The following is a 21,393-nucleotide window of genomic DNA, read 5'->3' on the forward strand; positions in this document are numbered from 1 at the left end:
AAAAAGTGGAGCGGATTGGTTTGCAGCGTGTAAAACAGTTTGTTTGTCGCGGATAATTTGCTATCCACACAGGGACGAACCGGGAAGTGAACCCACAATCTTCCACTGTCTCCTTACTGCAAAGCAGCCATACTACTACAGTGCCACAAGGCAGTTAAAGAATGCACCGGGCCACATGTTCATTTTTTCCCCTGTGCTTAAAAGACATTAAAAAACTGTTTCTCAACTGTGACTCCCGAACAACTCAGTACGCGAAAAGTGGCCAGAATCGCAAACAACAATGAAAACTCTACGTGACTCACAGGTAGTGATGGGCCGTTCTATACTAAGGTTTCGACACTGTGTCGAGCTTTCGAAGCACTGCAGATTTTAATACTTGATCGAATAATGACATCTGTGATTTAAGGATTTCACATTTTCTTTCTCAAATGTGCTTACCTATATCATGGCAAAGTACAGGGATAAACCTTTATTTTCTGTCTACTCCGTTTTAATTAAGACAGACCAAAGAAAACATTTAAGGCTATTAAATGTGATCTCAAGAAAAGATCAGGGTTAATTATAATACTAATAACAGGAGCGATTATAATGATACAGTGCAAAAGTAAATACTAATTGAAAGAGCCGGGAATCCATGAGGTGAGGCGTCTTATTTTGTTTAACTCTTGCTATCGTATATTGCATTCTGCCTGTCGGCGTTAGTTATATTTATATTTTTTAGACATCAGACACTAGAAGCTGCTGACGAACCCTTCTCTTCGTTGTCAGTCTGTAGCTACGAAAAAATAAAAGCAATATGACTTTTAACAGACATCATTGAAGTGTATCATAAGTTTCTGTAACGTTAATGAAAATGGCCAGGAGGTGTCACGAGAGAGGTGAGTGTCAAATGCTTCGAAGCTTCGATACGATTTCCGACACAATTGCTTCAAACGTGTTGATGCTTCGTGAGGCTTCACTCCGCCCATCACTACTCACAGGTTACTGAACGAGAAATCAGCAGACTAGCATGACAGATGGGGCGTAATGGGCGCCCTTCCCCTCTCCTCCGGATTTTTCAAATGTTAATTTTTTCCCTGTGCTTAAAAATCATTAAAAAAGCGGCCTGATTATGCGGCGTATGGTACGCCGCGGGTTGGCTAGTATATATATATAAATGCTGTATATATTAAATTAATATGCACTCATACCATACTCACCAAGGTCTTTAATGAGAGAAAGGGCTTCAAAGGAGATGAAAGCGCCACCACCATCATCCATGGCTCCTTGACCAACATCCCAACTGTCCAAATGGCCACTCACTAACACCACCTTTGAGAAAAGATAAAACAGATTTCATCACTAAATGAGACAGAAAACTACTGCATCAGTGAAAAGAATCGGGAGTGGTCTCCCTTCGACTTTCTCGTATACTCTGATATGCGGATGGATATTTAGGAGTAAACTGCAAGACAATGATATATATTATTATATTATGTACATTAAAGAACCATCAACAACAAATCAAATTAAGTTAATAATATATTGAACGATTATGTTAAAAGTAAAGTTGAATAAATCGGACTCTGCAGCTGCATGAATAAAAGGAAAAGTTGATAGAAATCTGCGTTTTGTACCTAATACTTGTATGCAGTATTTGGTTGACCAAAGTGAAAGCGTACTCAAGTTATCGTGTTTACACACACACACACACACAGATATAATTCCAGAAATGGTACTTTTGGAGGTCTAAAACTGTTGAAATTTATCAAAATCTCGAGGTCGAATTTTTGGACAACTGCAATACTTTCCCTATACTTCATATACGAGAAAGTAAAAATATATTTTAACCTTCATTATAAGGTTCAGTATCAATCCATTCATCCATCGTACCTGCTTAATGCTGTTGAGACAAAGCCTGACACAGCATTGGGTCCAAGGAAGGATCCGGCCTTAGAAAAGTGCCAGTCCATCAGTGAGCCCGTTCACGCACTCACCCTGTCACTCATATGGGCCAAATTTAGATTTGTCAATTAATGTAATAAGCTGGTCCATGGGATTTGAGAGGAAAAATAAATAAATAAATGAACTTTTACTTTTTATCATCAAAAGTAGGTTAGAAAATAGATGGATGGATGCCACATTAAAAATTCAACATCTCAGGAACAACTGATGCAGTCTCTGCATTGAGACGGCTCATAGAGAAGCATCGAGAAAAAAAGGTTTGCATATGGTGGTCAGATGCCATGTCAAGAAATAATAATAATAATACTAATACATTGTATTTATTTAGTACCTTTCCCATGCTCTGGAGGTGCATGAGAGAGAAAGGAGGCATGTGAGGATTGTCCAGTTTATGTATGAGGGAGCAAGGACTGTTGGGGTAACAGACGTGATCCCAGTCAGAGTAGGTCTGCACCAGCGATCTTCTTGATCTGATTATGGATGTATTGAGCTATGGGATTAAAGTCCAACACCCCTGGCGCAGGCTTCTTTTTTGTGTAGCACAAATAAGGAGGATAGGAAGAGAAAAGGTTGAAAATAAATACGAAGAAGAAAGAATATGTGAGGTTTAATGTTGATCAGAATTCATAAGTTAGCCTGCAGGGAGAGCTGTTGAAAAGAGTGGAGAAGTTTAAATACTGAGGATCAGTGGAGGCCCAAGATGGAAAAATAGATGCAGAGATAACCCACAGAGTACAGTGTGGATGGAACAATTGGAAGAAGGTATCAGGAGGTGTTGTGTAATCAAAGAATTAAGGGGAAGGTTAAAAGTGAGGTGCTTGGTATGGAGCTGAGACATGAGCAGTAAAGGGAGAGCAGGAGAAGTTAGATGTGGCAGAAACGAGAAGGTTGAGGTGGATGTGTGGAGTTACAAGAAGGACAGAATAAGAGATGAGAAAATGAGAGGTACAACAAGAGTGGAAGAGACATTTAAGAAAGTACAGGAAAGGAGGCTGAATTGAGGTGGACATGTAATGAAGAGAAACAATGAAGGTGTGAGTAAAAGAATGATTGGAATGGAAGTTCAGGGGAAGAGAAAGCGAGGGAGGCCAAAGTGGAGATGATTGGACAAAGTGAAAGAAGATCTGAAGGAAAAGGCCTTGACTGGCAAGGAGGTGCAGGACCGAGCTGTTTGGAGAAGGTTGATCAAGCACATTGACCCCACATAGTAGAGAGAAAAGATGAAGAGGAAGAAGAAGACTAAATAGTATTTGCAACTGAGCACAGCTGAAAATCCGGCAGTTGTCCACCATGCCACAATCCTGTGCAATCAGCAAATAGAAATGGACTTGACTTCCCTTGCTAAACAATTTCCTCTGAAAATCTTTGATTTAACACACGTGTGGAATGTGCTCAAATGCAACATATGAAATAAACAAGATGTTCAAGTGAAGGCGACTTTGTTGTATCTATAACTAGCCGACCCCTGCAGCTTTGACCACATAATAGTAAAACAAGACAGGGAGGAAGGCCCTGGCCGGCTCTCCACTCCTGATATCACGCTTCCTGCACCCCTCGGCCCACAGCCTCTGTCTCAGATAAGGCCAAATGTGTTGTTCCTGCCAGCAAACTATGACTCTTAGCGTGATGAGAGAAGTCGCAAAATCAACTAGAATGTTCAAGCAAATTCCAGAAAAAAGCCCAAACTAAATCCGTTAAGTAGTTTTCTCGTTCGCTAGCTAAGCGGATGTAAGATACGCCCCGAGGCCGGCATGTGAGTGAGGAGGACATCCACCCCGTTCTCCTCGGCCCGCTGCGTCTCTCTCGGATTCGCACAAATAAATCGGTACCGCAAACGAACTATGATATTTAGCACGATGAGAGAGGTCGCAAAATCAACCAGAATGTTCAAGCAAATTCTAGAAAAAAAACCAATCTAAATCCGTAAAGTAGTTCTCCTGTGAAAAGTGGACAGACATACAGACAGACAGATGTTGGATTTTATATCTATATATATATAAATATATATATAGAGAGAGAGAGAGAGAGAGAGAGATGAAAGAGCTTACAGCTTTGCTTTGTGTAAGTAAAGAAAACCGAACAAAGCACATCTCAGTTCTGAAAATGAGGCTCGCCGACTACGTGTCTGAACCTTTTATACGCAGACTTTCAAACTTCTTCACAGTTCCAGCTATTCTGGGTCTGTGCAGGTTTTTCATAGGAAATATCACCAGGTAAAGATACAAATAAATAAATAAATAATATTTTGATGGAATAGTGTCGTGGTGTACACAATATGCACACTATGTACAGTACAGGTTTAAGAAATACCGTACAGAGTGTGGAAGTTCAGACAGGCAGACACCAACAAGTCCAACACACACTTTTATTTACACTATTTACAAATCCAATGTCCCGCACAACACACAGTGCCCCTGCACCAATCACCCTTCTTTCCCGGGCGTTCCAATGGTCCTTTGCCGCTTCCGTCTTCCTTCCCGAGCTTTGTCCTCTTCCTCCCGACTCCGGCTGACAACTGGACGGAGGCGGCCCCTTTTATGTCCACCAGGAAGTGTTCCAGGTGCCCTATGACGAGCTTCCTGTGGCACTTCCTGGTGTGGCGGACGTGCCGCATGAGCACCCGGAAGCACTCCAGGTGTCCCCAATAACCCATCTGACGTCCGGGGCTTCACAATCGTCCTGGCGCCCCCTGGCGGTGGCCTCGGACCCCTATAGGGTTGAGCTTCCATGCTCAATTCCCGTGGCTCCCATACAAGCTGCCCTCTCGTGGTCCAGGGGAGGTATAGTCCCTCTCCCGGCCCTTCTAGGTGTCCTGGCTGGGCACAGCCCCCAGCCACCCACCACAAGAGTTAGACATACACTGTGAGGCCACATATAGAAGACGAGACTGACAGGGTAAAGCTCACAACATTCGTCTTGGTATTCGTGGTGCCACTGTTACATTGCCAAGCTGCTACTTGTCCCCATTGGCGGTGACACCAGAGATACTGGAAGTCTTGGAATCCAAGGATGAAAGAATTTGTTCTTCTTCTTAGAACCCCCAGAACGTACTTACTATGTTGTAGAATTCTAGTAGAGTTTGCCAGTTGGCATAAGCCAACCAAACGGTGACCCCACCTGCTTGATATCCAGAGATTTCTTCTTCTCTCCAGGAATGCCGATGACTGTAGTTTTTTCTTTTCCTCTCCCCACTGTCAACTGGCTATATCTAAATTATAAATGTTCATACACTCATATTACCATCATTTTATGTGGATGAAATTGGCGTGTGCTGTGTTTTACTGCATAAACCTGATTTGTGGATTCATGTATGTAAATATTTTGGACAGGTGAATAATTTCAGGTAGAGTCCAATGAGTATTGGGGTGCCAACAGGATCGCCCCTTTTAAATTCTGTAAAAAATACAAATCCAAATTCAGTGCTTGAGGTCTCAACAATGGAAAGAAAAGAACTGGCTTTCTTGGCTAGGAGGTAAGAAAAAGGCTTTGACTCTTGAGAGCAGGTCTGTCTCAGGGAGTTCTGTCCTTCCACTAAGTCCAGATCCAAATGAGACACTGACATCAGTAGGCATCGGGCCTTTAGAGCCCTGCTGCTGGAAGGGGCGGGGTTATTTTTCCCCTCAAGGGGCGGAGTTAAGTTCCCTCAAGGGGTGTCTTCTCACTGCAGCAGAGGGAAAGAAAAAGGCAAGGCTGTTAGCAACAGCGCCCCCTTCTGCCCCAATGGGGTATTGCACACGTGTGATGAGCCGGGATGGTGTTCCTCTGACACACATGGGTGACAATATGTAAATATTAACAAATTGTGCTATTGCACAATAGCTAGAAATTTGTGCCCTGAGCCCACACAGCTATACTACGGAAGCCGAGAGAGGACGTGCAATATCGTTATTTTTTAAAATTGTTTCCTCGAGATAACGGACTAATTTTATCGAGATCTTGAGAAAATGAACTTTGTTTTCTGGAGATAACGGAATAATTTTATCGGGATCTCGATAAAACAAAAGTTCTTGTTTTCTTGAAATTATGAAATAATTGTATCTAACGTTTAATGTTATCTAACATATAATGTTATTGAAGCCACGTCCTGTTTGAAATAGCAGAAAAGCAGAACTGTATTGATCAGCGAGTCACATTTTTGCTCAATCAAGGGCTGACACAGGCTAAAATATATTTATGCCTTAGTTTAGAAAATAATAACGTTAGCGTTCGTCATTTAAGAAGACGGTTAGCAAGGCTTCAGCTGTATAGGCGTCAGAATCTAAGCGAGCCTGATGCCAGGAGCAAAGGTCAAGTTTCATTTTCTCGGGATTGCAATAAAATGATTTTGTTATCTCAAGAAAACAAATTTTCGTTTTTTCGACATCTTGATAAAATTACTCCGTTATATTCCGTGCAATATCGTTTTTTTTTTAAATAGTCTCCTCGAGATAACAGACTAATTTTATCGAGATCTCGAGAAAACAAACTTTAAAACGTTTACATTAAACGTAAACATTAAACGTTAGATACAATTATTTCATAATTTCAAGAAAACAAGATCTTTTGTTTTATTGAGATCTCGATAAAATTATTCCGTTATCTCAAGAAATCAAAGCTTGTTTTCTCGAGATCTCGATAAAATTATTCCGTTATCTCAAGAAATCAAAGTTTGTTTTCTCGAGATCTCGATAAAATTAGTCCGTTATCTCAAGGAAACAATTTAAAAAAAATAACAATATTGTACGTCCTCTCTCGGCTTCATAGTATAGCCGTGTGGGCTCAGGGCACAAATTTCTAGCTATTGTGCAATAGTCGAACTATACAAATATAAACTGAATTGAACTACATACAGTTGATGGTGAGACAGAACTAGCTGAGACTTTAGAGTTATGGATAGTCCTGCTGATATTCCGCTTTATTTCAATGACGAAATCTCAAAATGGACTGGTACCTTCTTACAGCAGTCACCCCGGAATGATGCAGCTACTCCAACAATCAGCTGAAAGATTTTCACTTTATATAGAGTGTAAGTGCCAAGATGGATGGATTGGCATCCTGACCAGGAGGGAGGAGGACTCCTTACCTGGATGGGAAGCCCTAGGTGGATGGGCAGGCATCCCGGCTAGATTTGTCTGCAGTACCTCTCCTGGCCAGGACAGGGAGGACTGTCTCTGGATGCTATCTACCATAAACCACCCCCACCCATTCCACCACCACACTAGGTGGCAGCTTTCCTTGGGCAGAGCTCTCATTCATAATCCCGCAGGGCACCTTGGGAAATGTAGTCTTGGCAAGCAGTCTCATCAGAGTGTGTGGGGGGGGGGCTCTAAGAAAGGTGCACTCTTGGAATGAGGTTCCGCCTAACCCAGAAGAGCTTCCAGGCTGTAGTCATTTGACACTGGAAGTACATAGAAGAAGCCTCATCCGGGTAACTTGAGTCCGGAGGAGGTGGGCAAAGCTTGCCTGGAGGAGAGACGGAGGATTTATTGTGGAGAGAAACGTCTGTGTTTTGGAGGACTGTGAACTGTATAAGGTATTCTGGTTAAACAGACATCACTTTATTGAAGCTCTTGTGCCTGGGGTCTGGGGACCCCCTAGTGATCACATCGGTTAACAATGAAAACTGTAAAAGATGACAAAATAAAAAGTAGCAGGAGTTAGGAGGTTATGTGTCCACCTCGGCAGCAGTGTGTCTCATATATCAGGTCATTACGCTCTTTACTCTTTGCAGTGATACCCCATCTTTTTGCTCTCTCAGATTACTGGCTTGCAGATTTGCAATATGGATTTTCCCACTCCAGCCCCAGTTTTTTGACATTTCTTCAATGCCCTGTCTCTTTAAATCCTATTAAATGTGTAAAGCATAGTCCACTGGCGATTTTGGTACCCGCTTGCAGGAGATGACAGATCTTATATTCTCTTAAATATTTCACTGGCCGCCCAGTCTGGCTAAGTGCTACTTAATCATGGCTGCCGGCACTGGACGTGCTGTTTTTCTATCACGGACAGCTGACTAAGGAAGAAATAATCAGGCATCAAAGGTCACTTTGGGCCGGCAAATTTTACATTCATTTTGTCACTATTTAATTTGATCCTGCCGTTGCACCGCAATATAGTCGATGCCCTGCGGGCACATAATTGTTGCAACCTTTTCAGATTCTCACATTCTTGGCCGCAGTGTAGTGAAGTGTTTTTCGAAGTGCAGTGGCCAAGTTAAGCAGTGAGGAGAATTTCAATTTCATCACATAGCAATCAGATTGGGGAGAACTGGGGAGAATAAACTGCAAACTACCAGTTACATTACACTTAAACAATAACAACAACGTTTATTTATATGGCATATTTTCATACAAAAAAGTAGCTCAAAGTGCTTTACATAATGAAGAAAAGAAAAATAAAAGACAAAATAAGAAATTAAAATAAGACAACATCTGTTAACATAGAAAAAGAGTAAGGTCCGATGGACAGAAAATGACTGTTTATCCTAATTAAAAGAAACCTGACATATACTGTCATGTGCGCGTGCAGGGTGGACACCTTAAGGGCTCTGGTAATGGTAGATACCCTCCAAAGCAGAGGATGGCGCTGTTGCTTAATGCCTTTTCTCCTCCTTCTTCTCCAGAATGGAAGACTGGCGGCATTCCCACCTCTGACATCACTGCCTACACTCTTGGACCCGCCCCTTCCTGCCTGCGCCATATAAAACAGATGGATAGTGTGAAGGAAACCGGGGCGTCAGGGAACCCCAAACCCCTAAACACGATCACATCAAGAGTCCCGGGTTCAAATAACAGAAGGTTTTAGTAAATTCACCTCCACAAAGTCGCAAAAGCACAAATACACAGGTTTCTCTCTTCTTCTTACCACTGCACTGCCCTCCTCCAGTTGAGTGTAGCCCTACATCCTCCCAGCTCCGACTCGCCTGGGTGAGGGAGTGCGGCCCCTTTAACTCTTTTAGGGCTAATTTTTTTTTTTTGTTTCTTTCCTCCCAGGGCTGAATATTTTTCCAAAACACAAAGCAATTGCTTAACATATCAAATCAACAAAAAAATATTTATTTTTGACAAATGTAACTGTTTTGCATGTAGTATGAGCCTGCACACTATATGATTTCACATACTGTACATGTTACAAAGCAAAGTATGATATCGCTCAAAGCAGCCAATTGCATGCATTGCCACGTTGCACTGCTTACAATACGTGTTGCACTGGTGCCTCTTTTTCAATTGTCTGTTGCTGCACACAACACAGTCAGGCTTGTACTTTTTGTCCTCATATGTTGCAGGAAAGGGGCGCTCATTCAGCCTGTCTGGCACTGCTCTTTGTGCTGGCCTTCCTCGCTTTGCCAAAGGCACTCCAACATAATCTGCCAGCAAGCTGTCAACCACCTTCTTACGGAAATCTGCCACAGTCATAGTGCTGTCACTGTTTGCCTGCTTGAACAATATATATCCATTTGTAGATAGATAGATAGATAGATAGATAGATAGATAGATAGATAGATAGATAGATAGATAGATAGATAGATAGATAGATAGATAGATACTTTATTAATCCCAATGGGAAATTCACACTCGCCAGCAGCAGCATACTGATACAATAAATAATATTAAATTAAAGAATGATAATAATGCAGGTGAAAAACAGACAATAACTTTGTATAATGTTAAATGTTAACGTTTACACCCCCGGGTGGAATTGAAGAGTCGCATAATTTGGGGGAGGAACAATCTCCTCAATCTGTCAGTGGAGCAGGACAGTGACAGCAGTCTGTCGCTGAAGCTGCTCTTCTGTCTGGAGATGACACTGTTTAGTGGATGCAGTGGATTCTCCATGATTGACAGGAGCCTGCTGAGCGCCCTTCGCTCTGCCACAGATGTTAAACTGTCCAGCTCCATGCCAACAATAGAGCCTGCCTTCCTCACTAGTTTGTCCAGGCATGAGGCGTCTTTCTTCTTAATGCTGCCTCCCCAGCACACCACCGCGTAGAAGAGGGCGCTCGCCACAGCCGTCTGATAGAACATCTGCAGCATCTTATTGCAGATGTTGAAGGACGCCAGTCTTCTAAGGAAGTATAGCCGGCTCTGTCCTTTCTTGCACAGCGCATCAGTATTGGCAGTCCAGTCTAATTTATCATCCAGCTGCACTCCCAGATATTTATAGATTGTAAGTGCAATCTCACGCATGCGATGGTACACAGTGTGGTACCACTTGGTGGACTTATGGCCGTAAGCATATGACTGCAGCATCTGATCCAAAATGACCCAGGAATACTGCCAGTGCCAAGGCCACACTGGCTGATGGAAGCACTTCTGGATCATGTGAAAGTCCATTACAGCAGGGAGCTTGTCTCCCTTCAGTGCCCTCGTGTGGAACCCAGTGACCCCAGCAGGGCTGCTCTGCCAGACTACATCTCCTGGCATGCCCTGCTGGCTTCCTATTGGGCACCGATATCCATGGCTGCTGCCATCTAGCATGCTGGGGGGAATAAAAAATCCCCAGTGACATTTTCTTTTTTTTTTTTTTTATTTTAATTATTAATTTTATTGTAATCATTCCATACAAACAGATCAATTTATAACAAAAAGAAAAAAAAAATTGAGGACAAATCAAACCCCACCCCTGAGAAGGAGAGCTTAGCCAAAGGAGAATTGCTTAAGTCTTTTTAATAAGGCAAGAATAAACAAAAGAAAGGAAGAAATATATATAGGTAAATAAAAAATGGAGAAGGAAAATAAATGTGGTAATAGTTATTTCTCTTATTCTAATATAATATTGATTAGATCCTGCCAGGTTTTGAAAAAATTCTGTACAGATCCTCTAACTGAGAATTTGATTTTTTCCAATTTCAAATAATATAAAACATCGGTTTCCCACTGACTTATAAGAGGAGAATTAGGATTCTTCCAATTTAACAGAATAAGTCTGCGTGCCAAAAGTGCAGTGAATGCAATCACCGTTTGCTTGTCCTTCTCCACTTCAAGTCCGTCTGGAAGAACACCGAACACAGCTGTTAATGGGTTAGGAGGGATTGTGACCCCAAGGCTGTCTGAAAGGCACTTAAAAATTTTGGTCCAAAATGATGTTAGTTTGGTGCAGGCCCAGACCATGTGACCCAGTGAGGCAGGAGCTTGGTTGCAGCGTTCGCAGGTTGGATCTTGCCCTGGAAACATTTTGGACAGTTTTAACCGAGACAGATGAGCTCAATATATAATTTTTAGTTGAATAATTCTATGCTTTGCGCATATGGAGCTCGAGTGAATTCTCTGCTTTGCTACCTTCCACTCCTTTTCTGATATATTGATTAAGAGATCTTCTTCCCAATGTCCTCTTGGATCTTTGAAAGGTAGGGACTCTAATAGGATTTTATATAATGCGGAAATGGGGTTTAATTCCTCGAAATTGAGCAGCATTTTTTCCAGCATGGTGGAGGGTATGAGGTGAGGAAAATCGGGCAGGTTCTGTTTAACAAAATTTCTAATTTGAAGATAGTGAAAGAAATGTGTAGCTGGGAGGTTGAATTTGGAACGTACTTGTTCAAAAGATGCAAATATGTTGTCTATATAAAGATCTCTGAGCATTTTAATCCCAAAACGTTTCCAGGTATTAAAAACTGGATATGTTTGCGAGGGTTGAAAAAGGTGGATCTCTTGCAGAGGTGCCACTGATAAAAGATTTTCCATCTTAAAATGCTTTCTAAGTTGGTTCCATATTCTGAGTGAGTAAAGCACAATTGGGTTATTAGTATATTTGCGATAACGTGCATTTATTGGAGAACAGAGCAGGGAGTATAAAGAAGTACTACAAGATTTTACTTCTATTGCTGACCAAGCCTGTGTATGTTCATTTATTTGTGTCCAGGTTTTTATGGCTTGTATGTTTGCTGCCCAGTAATAAAACTGAAAATTAGGTAAAGCCATGCCACCTTCTGCCTGAGGTCTTTGTAGGGTCACTCTTCGGATACGTGTGTGTTTTGAGTTCCAAATAAATGAGTTTATTGTTGAATCTAATTGCTTAAAAATGATTTATTGATATATATTGGAATGTTTTGAAATAAAAAAAGAAGTTTAGGAAGGATATTCATCTTAACAATGTTAATTCTTCCGGCTAGAGTGAGATGAAGGTTTGACCATCTATGCAAGTCTTGCTTAGTTTATCCCATACAGACGGCAAAATTTTGTTGATAAAGAGCTTTATGTTTACTTGTGATATTTACCCCTAGGTATTTAAACTGATCTGCTATGGTAAAAGGTAGGGTGTCCAATCTGATATTATATGCTTGTGAATTCACTGGAAAGAGTATACTTTTATTCAGATTAATTCTGAGACCGGATATATTTTGAAATTCTGTTAGTGCTGTTAAAACTGCAGGCACAGTGTTTTCTGGGTCTGATATATATAAAACCATATCATCTGCATATAGAGAAATTTTCTGTTCCAGTCCTTCTCTGATAATCCCCTTTATCTGATAAGAATTTCGACAGTGAACCGCCAGTGGTTCAATAGCGATTGCAAACAACAGTGGCGACAAGGGACATCCTTGTATGGTGCCACATTCTAGTTTAAAGTACTCTGAGCAAATGTTATTAATACAAACTGAATCTTCTGGATTGGTATACAGTAGTTTGATCCATGCACAAATATTCGGGCCAAACCCAAATTTTTCCAATGCAGTGAAAAGGTAGTTCCATTCAATCATATCAAATGCTTTTTCTGCATCTAATGATAATAATATCTCTGGGGTGTTTGATTTTGCTGGTGAATATATAACATTTAACAAGCGTCGGAGATTGGAAGATACGTGTCGGCCTTTAATAAATCCAGTTTGATCCTGTGATATTACCGAGGGCAGCACTTTCTCCATCCTTCTAGCTAGAATTTTTAAGAGTATCTTAACATCATTATTCAGGAGTGAAATTGGTCTGTATGATGCACATTGTAACAAGTCCTTATTTTGTTTAGGAAAGACGGTGATTAATGCTTGTCGAAATGTTTGAGGTAGTATTTGGTTGTCTCTAGCTTCTGTAAATGTAGCCAATAAGAGGGGAGCTAGCTGAGTGGAGAATTGGAGTGACATATTCTTTTACCAGTGGGCTGTCCGTCCATCCTTTCTGGTCTTTCCTTCTGGGTCTGATCCCCTTCTACTCCACGGCGAAGATGCCTATCTACCTGTTAGAAGCCTCCCGTCTGGGTAAGGAACCATCCCCTGCTATGGCCGGGATGCCCGTCCAGCCTATGTGGCATCTATGATAGATAGATAGATAGATAGATAGATAGATAGATAGATAGATAGATAGATAGATAGATAGATAGATAGATAGATAGATAGATAGATAGATAGATAGATAGATAGATAGATACTTTATTAATCCCAAGGAGGAATTCACATACTCCAGCAGCAGCATACTGATAAAGAACTATATTAAGTTAAAGAGTGATAACAATGCCGATGACAATGCAGGTATACAGACAGACAATAACTTTGTATAATTTTAACGTTTACCCCCCCGGGTGGAACTGAAGAGTCACATAGTGTGGGGGAGGAACGATCTCCTCAGTCTGTCAGTGGAGCAGGACATTGACAGCAGTCTGTCACTGAAGCTGCTCCTTTGTCTGGAGATGATCCTGTTCAGTGGATGCAGTGGATTCTCCATGATTGACAGGAGCTCTGCCACGGATGTCAAACTGTCCAGCTCCATGTCTACAATAGAGCCTGCCTTCCTCACCAGTTTGTCCAGGCGTGAGGCATCCCTCTTCTTTATGCTGCTTCCCCAGCACACCACTGCGTAGAAGAGGGCGCTCGCCACAACCGTCTGATAGAACATCTGCAGCATCTTATTGCAGATGTTGAAGGACGCCAGCCTTCTAAGGAAGTATAGTCGGCTCTGTCCTTTCTTACACAGAGCATCAGTATTGGCAGTCCAGTCTAATTTATCATCCAGCTGCACTCCCAGGTATTTATAGGTCTGCACCCTCTGCACACAGTCACCTCTGATGATCACGGGGTCCATGAGGGACCTGGTCCTCCCAAAATCCACCACCAGCTCCTTGGTTTTGCTGGTGTTCAGGTGTAGGTGGTTTGAGTCGCACCATTTAACAAAGTCTTTGATTAGGTTCCTATACTCCTCCTCCTGCCCACTCCTGATGCAGCCCACGATAGCAGTGTCGTCAGCGAACTTCTGCATGTGGCAGGACTCCAAGTTGTATTGGAAGTCCGATGTATATAGGCTGAACAGGACCGGAGAAAGTACAGTCCCCTGTGGCACTCCTGTGTTGCTGACCACAATGTCAGGCCTGCAGTTCCCGAGACGCACATACTGAGGTCTGTCTGTAAGATAGTCCACGATCCATGCCACCAGGTATGAATCTACTCCCATCTCTGTCAGTTGTCCGTAAGAAGCAGAGGTTGGATTGTGTTGAAGGCGCTAGAGAAGTCTAGAAACATAATTCTTACAGCACCACTGCTTCTGTCCAAGTGGGAGAGGGATTGGTGTAACATATAAATGATGGCATCCTCCGCTCCCACCTTCTCCTGGTATGCGAACTGCAGAGGGTCGAGGGCGTGGCGGACCTGTGGCCTTAGGTGGTGAAGCAGCAGCCGTTCCATGGTCTTCATCACATGTGACGTCAGAGCGACAGAATGAATCGTAAGAAAACTCGGTGTGTGTACCTGTGCACTAGCGGCTACTACAATTTATGAAGTTGTCTCATTGAGCCAAATGTATAATACATACGACTGGAGACAGCCATCAGTGAATGATGCTTCAAAGTGGGTGGGGACAATGAGGCGCCTCATTGACTGTCACATTTCTAAACCAATCCAATGCCTTGTGAAGGCGGGGCTCAATGTATGGGTGGAGCTTTTGAACTGCAAAGAGCAATGGTGCTCTCATTAACCTGAATAAGCAGACTGGACACCTGGTAGCCACTTTACTGGTGGGCAGAGATGTTTATTGTAATAAAAGCACGGCCCCGCTGCAAGCCCATCTATTGATAATCTCGCAAGACCTACAACACGTGTGCTCAGAATTCATACTCAAGTGGACATATAGCATTCATCATAACTAATGAAAAGTGAACCAAGTGACAGGGCTGAAAGAAAAAAAGATGAGCCGAGTGTCACATGAACACAATGAGTCACCGGAAATAATGCATTTTATTTTGTTTCACTAATTGAAATGATTTTAACACAAATTGCAACATAGTTAAAAATGTGTAAAAAGCGCAGGGGTCTGAATACTTTCTGAAGGTGCAATATAAAGTCCTGAACAGTCACACCTGAAAGCCATAAATGCATAAATGTAAGGAAAGGGACCAGGGGAAAAGTACAATAAATGTAAACAAAAAATATAAAATTTACAAAAAAACACAAAACTTAACAAAACAAAGAGGATATTCGAGAGTGCAGTCAGCCTGTACGTCCTAAACATGAAAAGCAATATGGAGAGGAGCGGGTCAAATATAAAGTCAAGTGTATTCTCCATGTAAAATACCATAGGGTGGTGTTTGGTATGAAAAGGCACTATATAAAATAAATAGCCTTGGTAGTAACTGCTTTGGTTCACTTGGTCTTGAACACGTCGTCCAAGATGTCCAGACATATTAAAGCAGCTGAAAAGAGCTTGAGAGAGCGTAATTAATCTGCTTTATGTTTTCAGAGCTATATCATCGCCGTGCCAGGATTTCAAATTGTTTTTAGAAAAGAAAAAAAAAAATCACAGCGATAAATAATAGTTCTGCTGCCACTGAATGAATCATTTTGCCCTGCTGCATTAAAAACTGTGCAATTATGAAGGAAATCTGCCTGCAAATCAGCTTTCGAGATGCTTACTTGTGCTATAAAGCTTCTTAGGGAGCAGAAATTGGGTGACAGTTCAGCTCTAGCTGGGATGAGACGGCATTCTAAAGCTGCAATATTTCATAAGCTGATACTTCACTCTTTGCCATAATGATCCTGGGTCATCTGTAGATGACGGTTGTTGGATAAAAACCCTCCTGGAATCTCCTCACACTGCTGCCCAATTTCCTAACTGCACAATAAAAAGAGATCAGCATCAAGCCAGGGTGGCACACTTGGTGACAGCTGGGAGAAAATGAAGGACTTGAAAGTGTTACGGAAAATAAAGGCTGTAGATCAAGTGTGGGGATTTGTAAAGCTCCCTATATGAAGAAAGATTGATGTTATTAATCAGAGTCCCTTTACTTTGTGAGGGTGGAAAGAAAAATAGCAGCTTCTAATATCAGTAGGCTGTGCAGCAGCTAGCAGGGGGCACAAATAAAGAGAGAAAAGCTGGTGCTGGAGACACTTTAACAGGAAAGAGGCCCCCGTCTCATGGGAGTGTGCGGATTGTTTTTACAATAAGATAGATAGATAGATAGATAGATAGATAGATAGATAGATAGATAGATAGATAGATAGATAGATAGATAGATAGATAGATAGATAATGAAAGGCACTATATAATAGATAGATAAATAGATATATAGATAGATAGAGTTGTGAAAGGCACTATAAGATAGATAGATAGATAGATAGATAGATAGATAGATAGATAGATAGATAGATAGATAGATAGATAGATAGATAGATAGATAGATAGATAATGAAAGGCACTATATAATAGATAGATAAATAGATATATAGATAGATAGAGTTGTGAAAGGCACTATAAGATAGATAGATAGATAGATAGATAGATAGATAGATAGATAGATAGATAGATAGATAGATAATGAAAGGCACTATATAATAGATAGATAAATAGATACAGTGGTGTGAAAAACTATTTGCCCCCTTCCTGATTTCTTATTCTTTTGCATGTTTGTCACACAAAATGTTTCTGATCATCAAACACATTTAACCATTAGTCAAATATAACACAAGTAAACACAAAATGCAGTTTTTAAATGATGGTTTTTATTATTTAGGGAGAAAAAAAAATCCAAACCTACATGGCCCTGTGTGAAAAAGTAATTGCCCCCTTGTTAAAAAATAACCTAACTGTGGTGTATCACACCCGAGTTCAATTTCCGTAGCCACCCCGAGGCCTGATTACTGCCACACCTGTTTCAATCAAGAAATCACTTAAATAGGAGCTGCCTGACACAGAGAAGTAGACCAAAAGCACCTCAAAAGCTAGACATCATGCCAAGATCCAAAGAAATTCAGGAACAAATGAGAACAGAAGTAATTGAGATCTATCAGTCTGGTAAAGGTTATAAAGCCATTTCTAAAGCTTTGGGACTCCAGCGAACCACAGCGAGAGCCATTATCCACAAATGGCAAAAACATGGAACAGTGGTAAACCTTCCCAGGAGTGGCCGGCCGACCAAAATTACCCCAAGAGCGCAGAGACGACTCATCCGAGAGGTCACAAAAGACCCCAGGACAACGTCTAAAGAACTGCAGGCCTCACTTGCCTCAATTAAGGTCAGTGTTCATGACTCCACCATAAGAAAGAGACTGGGCAAAAACGGCCTGCATGGCAGATTTCCAAGACGCAAACCACTGTTAAGCAAAAAGAACATTAGGGCTCGTCTCAATTTTGCTAAGAAATATCTCAATGATTGCCAAGACTTTTGGGAAAATACCTTGTGGACTGATGAGTCAAAAGTTGAACTTTTTGGAAGGCAAATGTCCTGTTACATCTGGCGTAAAAGGAACACAGCATTTCAGAAAAAGAACATCATACCAACAGTAAAATATGGTGGTGGTAGTGTGATGGTCTGGGGTTGTTTTGCTGCTTCAGGACCTGGAAGGCTTGCTGTGATAGATGGAACCATGAATTCTACTGTCTACCAAAAAATCCTGAAGGAGAATGTCCGGCCATCTGTTCGTCAACTCAAGCTGAAGCGATCTTGGGTGCTGCAACAGGACAATGACCCAAAACACACCAGCAAATCCACCTCTGAATGGCTGAAGAAAAACAAAATGAAGACTTTGGAGTGGCCTAGTCAAAGTCCTGACCTGAATCCAATTGAGATGCTATGGCATGACCTTAAAAAGGCGGTTCATGCTAGAAAACCCTCAAATAAAGCTGAATTACAACAATTTTGCAAAGATGAGTGGGCCAAAATTCCTCCAGAGCGCTGTAAAAGACTCATTGCAAGTTATCGCAAACGCTTGATTGCAGTTATTGCTGCTAAGGGTGGCCCAACCAGTTATTAGGTTCAGGGGGCAATTACTTTTTCACACAGGGCAATGTAGGTTTGGATTTTTTTTTCTCCCTAATAATAAAAACCACCATTTACAAACTGCATTTTGTGTTTACTTGTGTTATATTTGACTAATGGTTAAATGTGTTTGATGATCAGAAACATTTTGTGTGACAAACATGCAAAAGAATAAGAAATCAGGAAGGGGGCAAATAGTTTTTCACACCACTGTATATAGATAGATAGAGTTGTGAAAGGCACTATAAGATAGATAGATAGATAGATAGATAGATAGATAGATAGATAGATAGATAGATAGATATGAAAGGCACTATATACAGTGCATCCAGAAAGTATTCACAGCGCATCACTTTTTCCACATTTTGTTATGTTACAGCCTTATTCCAAAATGGATTAAATTCCTTTTTTTCCTCAGAATTCTACACACAACACCCCATAATGACAACATGAAAAAGTTTACTTGAAATTTTTGCAAATTTATTAAAAATAAAAAAACTGAGAAAGCACATGTACATAAGTATTCACAGCCTTTGCCATGAAGCTCAAAATTGAGCTCAGGTGCATCCTGTTTCCCCTGATCATCCTTGAGATGTTTCTGCAGCTTCATTGGAGTCCACCTGTGGTAAATTCAGTTGACTGGACCTGATTTGGAAAGGCACACACCTGTCTATATAAGGTCCCACAGTTGACAGTTCATGTCACAGCACAAACCAAGCATGAAGTCAAAGGAATTGTCTGTAGACCTCTGCGACAGGATAGTCTCGAGGCACAAATCTGGGGAAGGTTACAGAAAAATTTCTGCTGCTTTGAAGCTCCCAATGAGCACAGTGGCCTCCATCATCCATAAGTGGAAGAAGTTTGAAACCACCAGGACTCTTCCTAGAGCTGGCCGGCCATCTAAACTGAGCGATCGGGGGAGAAGGGCCTTAGTCAGGGAGGTGACCAAGAACCCGATGGTCACTCTGTCAGAGCTCCAGAGGTCCTCTGTGGAGAGAGGAGAACCTTCCAGAAGGATAACCATCTCTGCAGCAATCCACCAATCAGGCCTGTATGGTAGAGTGGCCAGACGGAAGCCACTCCTTAGTAAAAGGCACATGGCAGCCCGCCTGGAGTTTGCCAAAAGGCACCTGAAGGACTGTCAGACCATGAGAAAGAAAATTCTCTGGTCTGATGTGACAAAGATTGAACTCTTTGGTGTGAATGCCAGGCGTCATGTTTGGAGGAATCCAGGGACCGCTCATCACCAGGCCAATACCTTCCCTACAGTGAAGCATGGTGGTGGCAGCATCATGCTGTGGGGATGTTTTTTAGCGGCAGGGACTGGGAGACTAGTCAGGATAAAGGGAAAGATGACTGCAGCAATCTACAGAGACATCCTGGATGAAAACCTGCTCCAGAGCGCTCTTGACCTCAGACTGGGGCGACGGTTCATCTTTCAGCAGGACAACGACCCTAAGCACACAGCCATGATATCAAAGGTGTGGCTTCAGGACAACTCTGTGAATGTCCTTGAGTGGCCCAGTCAGAGCCCAGACTTGAATCCGATTGAACATCTCTGGAGAGATCTTAAAATGGCTGTGCACCGACACTTCCCACCCAACCTGATGGAGCTTGAGAGGTGCTGCAAAGAGGAATGGGCGAAACTGGCCAAGGATAGGTGTGCCAAGCTTGTGGCATCATATTCAACAAGACTTGAGGCTGGAATTGCTGCCAAAGGTGCATCGACAAAGTATTGAGCAAAGGCTGTGAATACTTATGTACATGGGATTTCTCAGTTTTTTTATTTTTAATAAATTTGCAAAAACCTCAAGTAAACTTTTTTCACGTTGTCATTATGGGGTGTTGTGTGTAGAATTCTGAGGAAAAAAAATGAATTTAATCCATTTTGGAATAAGGCTGTAACATAACAAAATATGGAAAAAGTGATGCGCTGTGAATACTTTCTGGATGCACTGTAGATAGATAGATAGATAGATCTGGTCTTCCCGAGGCGTCTTAGTTTGGACACCTCCCTAGTTTCCACATTACCTGGAAATGCCTCTAAGAGGGCACAATATGGCACCGTAAGCATTCCCAGGTCCAGCTTAAAAGGTGCCCGCCACCTGTCCTGGATGAGTCAGAGTCGAGAGGCAGTGGGCGGCACACAAGAAGGAGGAGCGGAAGGGGAGAACCAAGATTCCCTTGCTGTGTAATTGTGGTTTAGTCATTTATGCACACTTATTTCTATAATAACTGTGTTGGGTGATATTATGTTTGAGGTGGCTGTGTGGCAGCCCCTTGAGATCACAGTAGATAGAAAGAACTTCATGTGTCCCCAGGAGGAAATTTGGCTTTTTACAGAAGGTAATAAGGTGAGTGAAGCAGACACAGCTTTGCGTTAGTGGAGGAGTCCCACTGGAGAGCCCAACAGAAGTCGTCTATGGTGGCTTCAAAGAGTAAATAAAAAAAAAAAATCCAAAATAACATCATATTTTAAAGAACTCATCCAAAATAATGAAAGCTCTGTCTGGAAAGACAATAAAGCATGAGTGGTGCTGGTAAGACTTGGGCTGCCTATGTCCACTTACTGTGTTTTGGTCACAGCCCATCAGTGTCTGATCTCACCTCTGCTACTTTCGGAGTGACAGTGGGCTCAGTGGAAGACAGGAAAACATAAAAAGGGCAGACTGGAATTTGCACAAATGCATATTGATTATCTGTAATGCTTCTAGGAGATGAACTTCGGAGAGATGAAACAAAACTGGACATGTTGCGTAAGTCACACCAGCTCTGTGTCCACAGACAAAAAAGAACAACATGCCTGCTGTGAAACATGGAGGAGGCTCGCTTATGTTTTGGGGCTGCTTTGCTGTGTCTGGCACAGGATGCCTTGAGTCTGTGTGGGGGATAATAATATTTCGAGACACCCAAGAATGGCTAAGAACAAAACATTGGACTACTCTGAAATGGCCTTCTATGAGCTCTGATTTGAGTCCCATCAAACATCTATGGAGAGAACTGAAGATGGCCATTTGGAGAAGACCCCCTTCAAACCTGAGAGAGCGGGAGCAGTTTGCTCAGGATGAGTGGGCCAAACAACCCATGGATGGGTGCAGAGGTCCAGGAGACGCTTGTCTGCAGTGATGGCCTGGGAAGGTTGTGCAGCCAAATAATAACTTAAGGGTCCTATCATTTTTGCCCATCCCATTTCCATTTGTGCTATTATTTGAAATATTCTGTTGTATCAAACCTCCAAAGCAAATATGGAATAAACAATGACGGGTGCCAAGTTACTTCAGAGAGTTCCTTCTTTTT

At 41.9% G+C, this 21,393-nt stretch overlaps 1 protein-coding gene across 2 annotated transcripts in view; it reads right to left on the reverse strand.

Moving 5' to 3' along the window:
• Nucleotides 1-21,393, reverse strand: part of LOC114663484 (carboxypeptidase Q-like) — a 579,359-nt gene that overhangs the window by 65,827 nt on the left and 492,139 nt on the right. For both annotated transcript variants that reach the window (XM_028817238.2, XM_028817240.2), the window contains exon 5: nt 1,200-1,311. In XM_028817238.2, coding sequence (XP_028673071.2) covers nt 1,200-1,311 — 112 coding nt within the window. The remainder of the gene's footprint in view (nt 1-1,199; nt 1,312-21,393) is intronic.

Source organism: Erpetoichthys calabaricus, chromosome 13 (assembly GCF_900747795.2).
Source record: "Erpetoichthys calabaricus chromosome 13, fErpCal1.3, whole genome shotgun sequence".
NCBI classification, from domain to species: domain Eukaryota; kingdom Metazoa; phylum Chordata; class Cladistia; order Polypteriformes; family Polypteridae; genus Erpetoichthys; species Erpetoichthys calabaricus.